General features: G+C 40.8%; 1 protein-coding gene across 7 annotated transcripts in view; it reads left to right on the forward strand.

The window, feature by feature from the left end:
• ALS2CL (ALS2 C-terminal like) overlaps positions 1 to 15,483 on the forward strand; it is a 573,008-nt gene that overhangs the window by 346,064 nt on the left and 211,461 nt on the right. For all 7 annotated transcript variants that reach the window (XM_085628757.1, XM_085628756.1, XM_085628751.1 and 4 more), the window contains one exon: positions 631 to 759. In XM_085628757.1, coding sequence (XP_085484883.1) covers positions 631 to 759 — 129 coding nt within the window. The remainder of the gene's footprint in view (positions 1 to 630; positions 760 to 15,483) is intronic.

Consider the following 15,483-nt stretch of genomic DNA (forward strand, 5'->3'; position numbering starts at 1 on the left):
AGCAGGCTATAATAGGCCAGAGACATGAGTCTTTTGCACATTTCTGCATTAGTCACCCATGCACTTTTTCTACTTTGTGAAGAATTTGCTGGGGTAAGAGGAGGGATGGAGGAATATACATTAGAACATTGGAATGTTAAGATTTCCTTTGAAGACAGTGAAGTGGTCCCGGGCTTCTAACGGCTGGTGTAAACCTTCTGCTCCAACATTCTAATGTTTGTCTTTCTGTATCTCCCTTTTTAATTTAGAGCATTCTATCCTCAGTGGGTGGTATGTTCTAATAGCTTATAGCCCATAGGCCTCCGGCTTTACCTGTGGTAAAGGCCCTCACCCTTGTTATAGCTTGGGTTCAGGGTCTTCAACAACCGGTATAGCCCTCAGCGGTAGGCTGTAAGGCTATATTGAAAAATATGGCATGCATAGATTTCCAAAGCAGGTTCATTTTGTAAATCCTAAAAAAATTGTAAATCTATGCAAACAGGTTTTTAAACTATATTGATTTTATATTTTTTACGAATTAGTTCAGGAACGATTATTAAGGATGAAATAGTTTGAAGTGTAGGTTATGTGCTTCTCCAGCTAGGTATCAAGTCGTGCAATATTTTCTAACATTGACACTTTCATTTTCAGAGCATGGAGAAAATGCAAATGACGGAAGCTCTCAACCAGTTTGTGAAATTGCAGAGTTATATCAGCCAGTCCTTGGATGAGACTTCCCTGACCAAAATTCTGTGGACTACCTTGGGAAACAAATTTGTGGTGAGTCAAAATATATTGCAAATAATTAGTTAATTAAGGTTTGTTGACTTATTTATTCATGTCATGACAATGCAAATAATTGTGACTGAATAACATGTTATTTGGAGCAACCGCACTAATACGCACATTCATGTATTTATTACTACAGTGGAAAGGTCGAATTCGAGTTTATTACCACAGTACTACAAAAATGACATTCAAAAAACACTTTTTACTGCCTCAAAGATTGCATGTAATGGTGCTTTACCCAGGGAAACAACTCTCCTAATAGTCTTCAGTTTCACCATACTGCACAAATCTAAACTCTTGCATCCTGGTTTTGGTTAAATACTTTTTAAAAATATAGTGACACATGAAAAAATACAATGGCATAGCTCATATTCAGATATGCAGAATATAATCTATTTATTGCCATTGTTGCGGGGGAGCAGTGGCATCATGACGGACTCAAGGCTTTGCGTCCAGTGAGGCATGGCCCCTCTTCACACTCCACAAAGGGAATAAGCAGAAAATTAGACTCTATGGAGCCTATGCACTGAAGTGAATCTATACTTGCAGATTCCCTATCAAAGGAACACAAGGTATGCCCAAATCCACAAAACCATGAAGTAAGATATAGTTTCAAGTTTCAAGTTTATTTTATTGTTTGATTAATAAAAATCGTTACAATCTTCGAACAGCTTTAAAATTACGAGTTTTAAAACAATAAAAAGAAAAAAAATATATTCTGTTTTTAGTAAAAAGACAACACTGATCATATTTCATCCAATATAGTGTCTTGTTAAGTTCATTTACAAGGTTTTAGTAATGTCCTTTCTGCCACTGCGGACTTCCTGCCTTGATCCATTCCTTGTACTAGACCTTAGGAGCCATTTGTCTGTTGACTTTCTTGTAGCAGTTTTGTTACCTTGGTCATAAATTTAATTCCCCGACATGCCAAGATGGAGGAAGTGCCTCCTAGCCGGCTTATTACTGCTTGCCGGCAAGTGCGGATCTTTAACGTAATAAAGATGGCCCGTAGGTATCGTCTTCTTAAAGCCAGTAAAGCTGGACATGCACATAACAAGTGCATCAAAGTTTCCTTCTGGTATCCACACAGTCTACAGTGGGAGCTTTCGATTTGGTGTTTCCAAGAAGGCCTTAAATCCTTTGAATAGTGCATGCCCATTCGGTAAGCTACAAAGGCTTTCTTTAAATGTTGACTATAATGTAAGGCTAAATATCTCTGTGGTTATTACTGTCCACGTGTGACGCCGTTTCGTTAGAGATTTTTTGTCTTCTAACAGAGAATTCCTTTTTGCTGAGCCGTTGGCTGCTTTACAGAAGTACACCTGGGCTATTTTTTTTTTCCATACTTCTTGTAGATCCAATGTAGTCAAACAGGTACTAAGGTAACTTCCCCATAAGGTGGTATTGGGCTGGTTTTCCTGGTAATTAATTTCCTCCCAACAGATGTTGTCCATTGACTCGCTTGGGGCAGAACGGATTTTGTGACACAGTTTTGCAAAAATGGACATTGACTGGAATTTTTGGTTCTGTAAGCCAAATTCGAGGCGGACTTGTGCGGGCACGGCTGAGTGCGGCAGGTTAAACACTACTTTGTAGATTTTATTTTGTAGGTTGTTTAGAATTCTTGCCTCCCCTGCTAGCCACGTGGTTAACCCGTATGACAAAGTAGGTAAGATTTGTGAAGCCATTACCTTTAATAGGTGAGTATAATTTGGGCCGGCCATTTTTGATTGCAATTGCTTATACGCGTAGATTAATGATTGTGCCTTCCCTTTTAGTACCAGAGGGTGCTTTTTTTTAATTGAAGTAAGATATAAAATTGAGGATAAATAACAATAAAAACAAGTTGGTGCCATCAAACTTAAAAAACACATATAAGACAGATTACTGAGAGAAACTGGGAGTCCAGCATCAAGGTCAGTTGGACTGCGAGCCTGCCAAAAAGATCAATAACATTGAATAATTGCACCCACCCACATGAAAACCAAGACCCCCAACCAGAAAAAACACAGCAAACTAGTGTTTAGCGCTTCCAACTAGGGCCCCAAAAAAGAAGTTCATCAGCTGCTCTGAGTCCACCGCTAATCCCGCATCCATCGGGATAACTACGCAGCCCACACAGCCTACGCGCAGCATTGTTTAGGAGCCACCCCACAGAAAACCATCACCCAGTGAGCCTTACAAAGGCTTAAGCATGCACAATGTCCAGTCAGCTCCTCTCTCAAGGGGTTTGGGGTCCCTAGCAGTGTCAACTAATGAAAGCAGTCTGAGTAAACACAGGACCAGCACAAAACCTCCCTCCACCAACATGAAGCGCAGAACAAGCTCCTGCCCGGGTACCAGTGGCACTCATGAACTGAATTCAGCAGTAAAAGCGCAGATCACAAAAGTAAAAATTCACCACAAACACTTTTCTGGCCCTGGAGAGCCGAAATCACACTTTTCAGCAACAGCTCTCAGACCAAGACCAAGTTCGCAGGCAGATAGCCCAACCACCGTAAGCACCAATAAGGGTGAATTAACACCCTCCGTTTTTACAAATGGAAAGAACACTGGAAATTATCCCAAAGCCGTTCAAAGTGCAGGAAGACCTCTGTGATACTCTTTCAGAAACACAAGATACGAACAGCATTGAGGACATTTCAACGCTACACAAAATTCAATGAAAAGAGCACTCCTGTGGCAGGCATCAAAAATGGAATTACAAAATTGATCTTCTGGAATCCATTGCGCAACGACTAGTCAACCTTAGCATCAGGGTGGATACCATTTAAGAGAATATCCTAGACTCCCAGAACTTCACGAGGTGCTCGTGCCAATGTGACACCATCATAGACAAGTGGGTACTACTACCCGAGGTCCTTGGTGAGATAGTAATCATAGTGGAAAGAAAAAACATCAACCTTAAATCCCCCAACCTGGATCCTTACAGCACTCAAGCATCACCAATTATAGAAGAGGCATCCCTGCCCAAGCACCGATAATCCCCTAAAAGGCATCCCTCACCTCGTTCTCTAATTCACTGCTCTGCCTACGCACTGAACATGATCCAGTGACTCAACCTGACTTGGCCATATTACAATCTAGCCAGGAAACCTTTGGGGATTATTCTGAATAAGTACACTAATCTTTATTTCACACCATACATACTCTTGTATGGTATACAATTTTAAAGCACCTCTTTCAATCCTACCGTACTTAACCTATATAATTAGAACGATCTGTTTAAAGACCTCATTATTTTTGATAAAGAACTACGGGAAAACAACAAGAAAATGTGCATATATATTCCTTTTCTTTTCTATCATGTGTTCCATGCAGTGAATGTTGTGGCAGTCCCCTGATGAAGGCACCGCAGCCGAAACGCGCGTAATGTGTTTAACCTACTGCCAGCCTTCTCACTCATTGTGATTGTTTTGGATTTTGCTATTTGTTCATACTGTGTAATGTACACATGTACTGTACAAGGTTAAAAGAATATCTATAAAAGTAAAATGAAATATTTTTCATGGACACAATAATGCTGCACAATGTCTAATAATGTATTAATGGTTTTAATAATATAAATTATTCACTATTATATAACTTTTGATAGATGAAATAAAAATGTAAAAAGATTTTCAATATCAAAAAATAACATTGTCATGTGTAAGATTTGTAAGCATTGCACATTGACTTGTATAAAGTAATTGTTGTGTTACCCGTATACACTTCCTATTGTGTACACTTGGCTAGGTTTTTTCCCCCATAGTCTTATTTTCCCTACGTCTAGCAAGTATATTCTGTATGTAGTGGCCCCTTCTTCCAAAACTCATATTACAGTCTGCACCACCAGGAGTAAGCACTCCCCCTGAAGCTCCACCTGAAGTAGCGTTTACTAACAATGTACTAACTGGCGCAGGGAAACACCCAGCCCCCCTGTCCAGGAGGGCAAAGAAACTATTGCGGAAGTAACACAAAAAAGCCAAAGCAAAAAGAGTGGGACAGCAGACACCCCCACAGAGCAGATCACCACCCATCAGTCTGATAAACAAGTTATCTCCAAAGAACAGCTTTACCCAATCTTCACCTCTAAAACAGCTCAGAATAAACACCCTCAACAGGGGGTAAACATCCAAGGAACAAAGTCTCTTCTACCCATCATGAAAGCCCCCGTTGTACAGGCTTTGGAAGTGGCACGCATCGATTCCAATCACACAAAGCCAAAGCAGCCATCCAGGCTGACGGCAGACACAAGCACTCCGTCTTCCCCTCCAAAACATCAAGGGAGCATGGCCCTAGTCCGGCACGCGTTGACCCCCACCTATTCTATGACATCGGCAGCCCAGCCTAGGCATTCATACATCGCAGAAAGGCCTGCCAACAACCCAGGCCCAACAGGCCTCCTGCCAACAAGTCAACAAGGGTCCAGTTCTCCCAATATACAGCAAGCAACAAGGCAGGAGTCAGTAATTGAACTCCCTTCAATGGGAGTCGACTGCGCGTACTAAGTAGTGCTATCCCCAAGGCACTTGGCCAAAGGGACCTTTGTTATCTTGAACAGGAGCAACATTTTGCGCCTATTAGAAAATATTCCCTCTTTGGCTCATATTCAATCAGACAGCCTTGAGTAGGTACGATTTCAGAACTTTCGAGGGGACACACATGGCAAATCTACTTTAGTGAGGTTCCGCCAACAGCACTTTCAAACAGCAGTTCTCATGGAAATGCCACATTTTGGAGGATGGGGCATAGACATCTGACCCATATGTTTGTAGAAATACCCACAAGTCCTCTATTCCCCGCCACAGGGGAAGGAAGCTCTATCCGTCCTGCGTGGTACGCACAGGACCAAAATCGGGGGGAGTAGTCATCAAGTTCTGCCAAAGTTTGCAAAGAAACCACAAATAACATGAAGCAACAATCAACAAGTCGCTCACTTCAGGCTACCTAAAGGGGAGCATAGCAGGTTCGGAAACCCTACTGGGTGGCATCCCTGACACCTGCCACAGACAGGCAAAATCCAGCACAAATAATATGGCAGATTACTCACAAACAATTAACAATTATTTCTTGGAACGTTGCAGGCATCAAACAACTTGCTGGGGAGGAAGCTGCTCTGGATTACCTTCAGCAAGGGGACATACTATGCTTCCAGGAGACATGAGCAATGGCAACAACGATGATGGCTGGATTATATGAGTTCCATAATGCTGCCCAAAAAAACAAACTGTTTGGGCGGTTATCCTGTGATCTTTTTATCGACATTAAACATGAGCAGAAAATAATGGCCTCGGCAATCCCCATCAAGTCCAACTCACTTCAAGCCCTGCTCATCAAAGGCACAAAGCTAAACTCACTACCTCCTCGCCTGCTGCTACTCAACTACTACATCAACCCAGCACCGTTCATGAAAAGGAAGGCCCTGGAACTTTTAGCAAACACCATAGATGATCTGTTGAATAAATACAATTCACACCAGGCAATCATAGTAGGGGACTTTAACACTCGGGACTTAGGCAAAAAAAGCAACAGCCCAGAGTTGATAGTAACAGTGTCTCCCATGCATGCACTCTTGGTTAATCACCACATTTCCTCGCTCCAAAGCATCAAGGAAGCCAGCTCTCCCTCCTGGAGTCCCAGACCAACCTTCAGGAACATTTCCACAATTGACAATATGTTTGTTACTGACGAGCTGGCCCTCAATCCCCTTGCCTTTGAAATAGACAAGGGAGGAAAGCGATCATAGACCCCTATGGAAAACACTGCAGCTAGCCTTCACAATCTCACTACCTACACCCTTGCTGGGGGAACCCTCAGGGGAAGAGAGTAACAGAGTCCCACACAGAATCAAATGGTTGACCAAGCTAGGGGTCAAACTCTTGGCGTGGATTGAAGCAAGGAAGTCTACCAGCAATCAAACAAGGTTCACAACCATAGCCGACCACTGGGAGGGCCTTGTAGCCGACCTCCAGAGGGCACTGGACAACGGCGAACTAAACACCCCGCACCGGCTATCATCCACCCGGAGTCCCCGCTACTCGAAGGAAATTATTGCCAGGAAACAGGCCCTCATTAAAGCATTAGCCCCCAGCAGATGAGGCTTTACATTAGGAAAGGGCCAATCTATCAGCCTGCTCAGGGCCGCCCACAGGAAGCAAGTATGGGTGCACAAAAAAGAAACTCTAGGAAGAAGCGTGGCTCAAAATCTTTTCCCTACTAAAAGATAAAAACTAAGCCCACCTATGGAGATATATTAAGTGTCTAGACTATGCAGGGCCCATGAGAGAGAACGTAGTGGCAGAATAGGACTGGCTAAGTCATGTGAACTGGCTATACACAACCTGCCAAGATAATGGTATTGTCCCAGCAATAAGTTGCCCAACCCCAGTCCCTGGGGACCAACACAACATAACAATCAACGCGGGTCCTTGGGCAAAATGGGATCCTGGCCTTTGTATGTAAAACAGAGCATGAATGCTGGCAGTCAACGCTTACCCCTTTGTATAACATTGCGCTTGTAACTGCAATAATACCAGCCTTCAGGAGGGGTTCAATTATCTTCCCCATTCACAAAATGGGGGGCTGCTCCAATCCAGCAAATTATAGGCTCATTGCATTACTAGATCTAGAAGCAAATGCCTATGCATGCATCCAGCTAAAAGAGCTGGAATCCTGGGCCGCAGACAAGGGCATTCTCCCATCACATCGATCAGGCTTTCGACCAAACTGCTCCACAATGGTCAATATCCTGGTCCTGGCGGACCTCTCCACACAAGCCGTCAGGAGGAAGCAATCCCCCTTATCCTGCTGCTTTGTGGACTATAGTACTGCCTTCGACAAGGTAGACCAGGGCAGGCTTTGGGGGAAGCTAAATGCCTGGGGGATTTCCACCCAGATCCTCAGGTCAATCTCATCACTACACCAAGGAACATGGGTCAGGCTAAAAACAAGTTCCACTACAACCATAGGAAGAGTGCCCACCTACAATAGCCTCAGATAGGGCAGTGTGCTGGCCCCCTGGATGCCACAGTTATCGATCTACTAAAGTACCTCAGCAGCCGTCTACTAAGCCCTATAGCGGAGCCCATGCTGACAGTATTAAGAGCAAAATTGATCCCAGCCCTGGAGCCCTTAATAATTTCCTAACAAACTCCCAGATCAAGGCCTACAAGACCACTCTAACTGCTCCCCGGCAGGCCAGAAGATCTAGATTGTGGCTCAAACTGGACCTCGGGAGGCCAGACCTTGTAGGACAAGAGGACATATTAAAGTACTACCTTAGGGTTCTGCGGGCCACTGGGATCCTCGCTCAAGTACCATCTGAGGGCGTTTTTGTAGAAGTAGATTCCCCATGGCAACTACAGCTGGCAAGGGCAATAAGCACTGTGAAAATCTGGCCTGAAAGATTGCACATACAAGACATCTCACTATTAGTATGGAAAAAAGCTGTGAATAAGCAAACGCCTCAACATCCTTTGAACAGGACATGGGGATTCTTCAACATAATCCATCGACAAAGGTACTGGACAAATCATACAGCCCAGGGAAGGTACAGTCATATTTTCAACTTTCACTCTCTGCCCAGGCCTGAAAGAAAATCCCCTATATGAGGCTAATTGCCCTGCCTATTGCCGACTTCAACCCCGCTTGGGTCTACCAAGAGGAAGCAATCCCCTGCAGGATATGGAAACCCAGCAAAGAATCCTGTCTTCACCTAATGTGCCGCTGCCCCAAACTGGCAGAGGAACGACTTTGCCTGCTCTTTCCCCTATTTCGACTGAAAGGTATCAAGCGCTGCAGAGAGGAATACGGCTTGTGCTTCAGTGAAAACTCTCCTCAGACCCTGGCCAGACTAGGGAAATTTACTAGCACCATTCGAAACTGACTCATGAACGCCTATACTGCACAGGCCTTGTATCCTCCAAATATGCCCTATAATCTGTCTCCATATGGCACCGACAAGCTTATGGGACATGCAAAGGGCACTAAATGGTCACGGACCTGGAACCACCACTTACCCAATGGAACATCTAAACTTGTGAGCTGGGACCCTTCACGAGCCAAAATGTAATTATCCCAATGCTGATCTGAAGGTTGCCCGCGGGCCTCAGAGAGGAGGAGAATCAATAAACAACCAACAGGTACTCCACTCTTACAATGCCGCAGAGAAGCGTCGCCTGCAGCTGCTGAAGAAGCACCAAAAAGCCTGCAACGGACTCAGTGCATCTTGTGATCTACCAGCACAGCAACCTGACACATCGATAAATTAAAACAAAAAAGAGTTTGAGAATGGTGTCAGAGGCCAGCAGCTGCCGGTAGCAGGGTCTGAAACAGCAGGAGGTTCCAGGAGTTTCGCATTAAGCACCCAGCACTTTAAAATCTAAATCCTAAAAACTTCTGAACATTGAGTTTTAAAGCTCATTATAACCTCAACCTACTAGTATTTTAACCATGTTTTAACACTAGGAAAATCAATTGATCAGCACTTTTGTTTAAACATGTTTTTATCTTTTATGCAATGGCCCATATGTGTAATGATTTTAATTAATTAAACTTGAATAAATAATAATATACTTGTAGAATTTCTACAAGTACATTTGTACATACATTTTAGAGTAATTTTACTACGTTTTAGCTATTATCCATTTACAAATGTAAAGTTACATGAAAGTGTAGACCGACACGTCTCCACACCCTAAGGGTGGAGTAAGGAAAAATGTCAAATATGACCGTAAAGACACTACTGTTCCGCAAACATGGTGGAGGCATCTGCAAGTGGTGCAGAGATTTGCCTGTGGTAAAGTACAGGGATACGTTTAAAAGTTTATTACATTTTTAAATAAATTAGAAAACATATTTTCTGTTAAATATTATTGTAAATTAATTTGATATATTTATTTTCAATTTAAAACACTATAAACATGTTTCTGCATCAATAGCTTAATTTCAAAATAACAATTAGATTATTTTGAGGATATTAATTCTTTTTTAAATGCTGAAGTATAAATGTAAAAAACTATATATATATATATATATATATATATATATATATATATATATATATATATATATATATATATATATATATATATATATATATATATATATATATATATATATATATTATCTACTGGCGGCCGCCAGTAGATAGTTATAGTTACAACCTAGTTTCCATAGGAAATCTCAAAATTCTATTTTGAATAACTTTGGCGCGGGTTGACGAATCCTCGCGAAATTTTCAAAACTAATGGGGCGTTCCGTTCAGCTCCTACCCTGAAAGTCTCGGGGTGATTCGTCAAGCGGGGGCCGAGAAAAAGGGGGGTCCCAAAACGCGTTATCCCCATGCATTTTTCCATAGGACCTTTAGTCGCAGCTACAGCCCGAACGGCTGAACAGAATTACGTGAAATTTGGCAGAGAGGTAGCTATAAGGTCAAGGAAGTGCCTTTTGCAGGTCTGGTGTAAATCTGTTCAGTATTTCCTGAGAAAATAGCATTTAAAAGCATATCAATATCTATACGCGCGCACCGTGCGCGCACCCTGCCGTGCGCGAGCGCAATTCTGATTGGTTGTTAGATGTCGGTAAACATTCGAATCGATCGAAACCAGGAAGTGTCGGCCGCCATTTTGTCTCTCGCAGTCTGAGGGGATGAAAAAAAAAGGTGGAGAACGTGAAAAGGGGGCAGAGTGGACAGTTCCTGACCCCCTAGCCTTGGCCAGGGGGGCACAGAAGGACCCCCAAGGGCGAAAAAAACAATTTTTTTTTTATAAATCGCGAGGTGCGCGCACGTTGCGCGCACGGCGCACCGTGGGTGCTCGGTGCGCGATGCGCACACAGAGCGCGCACAGTGCGCGCACGGTGAAAAACCTGAAAAAAAAAAAACATAACTTAGCATTTAAAAAACCGTACAAATTCACTGGAAAAAACCATAGGTTTCACACACGTTATAGTTACGAATTAGCATTTAAAAAACCTTGCAAATTCACTTAAAAAACCATAGGTTTCACACATGTTATAGTTGGCTGGACATTTCACTCGTAAAAAAACAATGAAATTCCCACGTTATAGTTAGTGCTGGCAACTATAACTCACGCGACCGCAATCCTCTGCTGATGACGTCAGATATTACATCACTGATGACATATGTGTCTTTATGAAAAATAAATATTTGTAATATATGTATATCTAAAGATTAATGGAAGAAGACATGGGTAAATAAGTGTCTAAATACAGTGATGTAATATCTGACGTCATCAGCAGAGGATTGCGGTGAAATGTGAAATGTGAAACCTATGGTTTTTTAAGTGAATTTGCAAGGTTTTTTAAATGCTAATTCGTAACTATAACGTGCGTGAAACCTATGGTTTTTTCAGTGAATATATATATATATATATATATACATATATATATATATAATGCATTATAAAAGTGTTAAAATAATCCATAAATAAATTAGGAGTAATTTTAACCCCTTCAGCGCGGCGCGGATTTCCGCGCTGTGCTGAAGGTTCGGTGCGCGGGCGGGGCCATGACGGAGCGGTTCCGTCATGCGCACGGCGCAACCGACGCGCATTTCGGAACAGCTCCGTCATGCGCATCGAAAGGGTTAATATTTTAATGAATATTAATGTTGCATTAATTTCTAAATTAAAAAAGGTCCATAAAATATTTTAAGATAAAATAATAAATATGTTTTATTTAGAGACACATTTTTAGGTTTAAATTAATTTTTATTGGCATTTGAGTTTGCTTGCATAACAAGTGTATGAAGTGATAGTAAACATCTGAACAATCCCTACCTCCTTCCCTTTCTGCCATCATCCCCTATGCTGCCAACCACATCACTGTCAAGATCGCACCTCAAATATGTTAAGTTACATAAGCAGTGCTGATGACGTATCAGTTCTTGATTGTCAAACGGGAGATATAATAATCGTTCAGCTTAAAATCAACCAATATCCTCAGGGCCATGAGCCACTGGGGGCAGGTACATTTTTTAAAGTCTATGCTAAAAAGTTTGAGGAATACTTATTGTCTAGCTTGGCCAAGAGATATGCCTCTCTGTCTATTTACAAAGTTTTAGTTTACCCAGAGGTCGTGAGAATTTTCCTCAAAACGTTTTATGAATGGGTCTGTTTGTGGGTTTGTTAGAATGTTAGGAGCTCTGCCGTGAGTTTCCCATCCGTACAAAGCTTCCTGCATTTTTTGCAAATAGCCCGTCCCACTATAAAATTTCAGGGCATGACTGCCTTAAAGGCATCCCAGAGGGTGGCCACATTTGTGTCCCCTGTATCATTATGTTCAATATGTTCTTTGATACTCTAACTAAAAATTGGTGACTGTTGCTGAGTCCCTTAATACATAATCTTGCATTCACCATACCCTCTTTTCTCTAGGTGGCTGGGGGAATGTGTAAGTCATGCTCTACCATTACGATCATTCTAGAAGAAAGGTTAGATACCCTTGTTATGAATTGGCCACTTAGGAGCGCCTTGTATATCATGCATTATTGGTATAGGAATCACGCTCACTAGATTATTGAACAAGTGTAAATGGGAGTTATAATTAAAATACGACCTATTGGGGTACTATACCCGATTTGGCACACATGTCTCTCGGCCATGGTATACTTTAGCCAGTGTTAACAAAACACTAAATTGATCCATTTGTAAGCTGTAAATTATGAGTGATCGTTTGTACCCATAAAAATGGACTGTTTAATTTTGTAATTTAATTTTGTATTGATTTATTTTCTTGCACCTTTGTATTTCACAATTATGTATATGAATGATGGTTTACGGTGATTTGTGGCTTCGATAAGTCTGTTTTCTATGTCAATTGGCGTCATGTGGGACGCCCCAAAAAAACTTTTATAATACGGAAACTCACTTTACTGGTCATGTGACCAAGACCTTTTGAGGTTGAAACGCATTGTTGTGCCCGAATAAATATACATTGAACTTCCTGGATGGTGTGTATATATATATATCAACAAATCTCCTGGAAACCGCCCTGCTTATGCAAAACACTGAAATCCAGGGCGAAACAGAAGGGCGGTACACAGGAATCCTTGGAGAAGCAATTTAATTCAGACTTCAACTGTCTCCATTAATTTTTTCTGAAGTCAAATGCAAAGTGCAACGTGAATGTAAACCCCAAAGCAGACCTACGCGTTTCGGCCATAGCTTTCTACCGGGTCATCGAGTTCAGTGCATAGAGTGTCATTTTTAAAGGGACAGCTGCTCCCTTTCCCATCACCAATTAAAAAAACTTAAGGGCATCTTAAATAGGAAAACACATATACAATTCTTTCGGATTAAAGTATATCCTCACTACAAAACTTGGTAAATTAGGTCACTGTGAAGTACACTAATAAATAGATCTCTTAATTTAAATTATTTTGGTCACCAAAAAAAACTGTTTTCTCAACATATCGATTTGAACATTCTCAATGAACAGACATATAGATAAGTCTACATTTCCAGATGATCTGATATCGTCTAGCAAAGGTAGGGGGTCACTTAAAATTCATCAATAAAGACATCAGATGAAATAAGGGAGATAAAATGCAGTATGCATTCCCGTTATGTATAGTATAAATAGATACAGATATCACATGCTATCACTATATTGCACGTATATAAATATAAATAAATTGCATAGTGCCTTCTTCTGTGTTTGAGGCTCATATATTCCACAATTCATACCCATCTACTACTAATTATAGATTTAAAAAAAAACAATATAAAAATAGTATAAAAATTCAAAGATAGGATATGCATGGAATATAAAGCACAAAGATTCCTAAAACTTTTAAACAACACAAGTAGAAAAGCTCTGATAGCTTTAGATTACATATGTAAGTATAAATATAAAGTGCAATGTGTTATATCTATAAATTACAGGGGTAATAAATGCTATATAATATTTCTGTAGAGGAGTACTAAAATGTCAAGACTCCCCTATTGTACACAATCAGAAAGTGCACAATGCTATTCCAATGAAAACAAGGGGGCTATATATATTCATATAAAAAAACAAAGTTTAAAGTAAGGTTATAGTTAGGTGTGATAAAAGGATCTGTTTTCTGTTAAGAAAAAACCTTAGAAATTCACAGAAAAAAACAAAGGTTAATGTAACATTATAGTGAGGTGAATATGTAAATTCATCATTTATAGTTAGCAGCTCTAACTATAACTTGCGCCCCCACTATGCACTGCTTATGACCACACACATGACATTACTCATTACATGTTCTATGACATTATTTATGACAACACTCATGACATCAACCACATCATCTAAGATTCTGTTTCACGCATACTGGTCTATATATTACTATGGCATCAGAGGCCTAACAGTAAGTACAATATAGCTCAGGAGAATATCAGCTATCGTTATTGCCATCACAGATACAACTCCATTAGGCATAGAAAGCTTGCATTATGTTAAGCATTGACCCCATACCACACACTTTACAGCTAGCATAGTTCACATTAACAAACAACCACAAATATTTGGAAAACGGTCATTGAGTACCGTGTTCAATTTGTATACAATTGTTCAGAGAAATCCAACTTTTTAAAAATAGCAATGTCAGTTCCAAAACAAATGATCCACTACGAACAACTTTTATCTTTATCAAACACCTGAAACTCACAGAACCTAAATTGAAAAATGAAGTTGATATCAGTAGAGAACGGGGTACTGTAAACAATGCTTACTCTATGGAGGGAGTTTACTTTATACCACACTGTTTGCAAACAGTGAAACGTTCATACTAAGAACAGTATACACTGTATGCAACAGTTGTAAAAAGAAATATTTGCAAAAAATAATCAAGATCTGAAGGTGCCAAACATTCTACTGTCTGCTCCCTATATACTGTCTCAAATACTTTACAGCTAGCCCATCTTCTGAAGCTAAACAAGCACATGTATATAGGTGGTACAACCTGGTGCACACAGTCTTACAGGTTTTGTAGAAATTGTTATACTGGCATAATTCTGTCTAATACCTCAAGGCTGCTTGCAGAAGTTAGTATCTAGTATGTAGAATCTTACTTCTTAAATGAATCCTTTGGAAAAAACACAAATGGTGATACAAATTCATATATCCTTCCATGGAATGAGCAGAGTAGCCACCCTATGAAGCTGGAAAAAACAGAGGAACTATACATAAGGGATGAAGAACTGCTAAATGCAACAGATCCATTTGATGTCCCTTCCAAGAATAGCAGTAATGAACATAATAAACCCAACACTATTAAAGAAAAAAATGAACAACCTCATTGCTCAGTTATTAGAGGTTTTCAGAAGAAACCTAGCTCTCTGCCATATACGGAATTACTGACGAGCAACAAGGATCCACTGCCCCAGAAAGACAGCGTTGATAACTCTGGCATACCGGTGTACAATGAAAAGCACACCAAGGACATATCAGCCATGGACTCACAGATACAGAATTGGTGGTTGGTCATTGACAGCACAGTAACAACAATGAGCCAGGTGGCAATGTTGCATGCTGATAAATTGGACTCTCAGTTTTCAATATTACAGTCCTTGGCAAACAACGTGAAGAAGATTGAATCGGGATTGGATAATTTAAATTCACTCATAAGGAATGCCCAGCAAAAGGTTGACAAGCCATTGGAGCTATGTTATTGTCCCTTGCTCCTTGCAAAACATGTGGCTCTTCCATAAAGTATGTTGGATCATCTTACAGACTACAAAT

This window comes from Triturus cristatus, chromosome 10 (assembly GCF_964204655.1).
Source record: "Triturus cristatus chromosome 10, aTriCri1.1, whole genome shotgun sequence".
Taxonomy (NCBI): domain Eukaryota; kingdom Metazoa; phylum Chordata; class Amphibia; order Caudata; family Salamandridae; genus Triturus; species Triturus cristatus.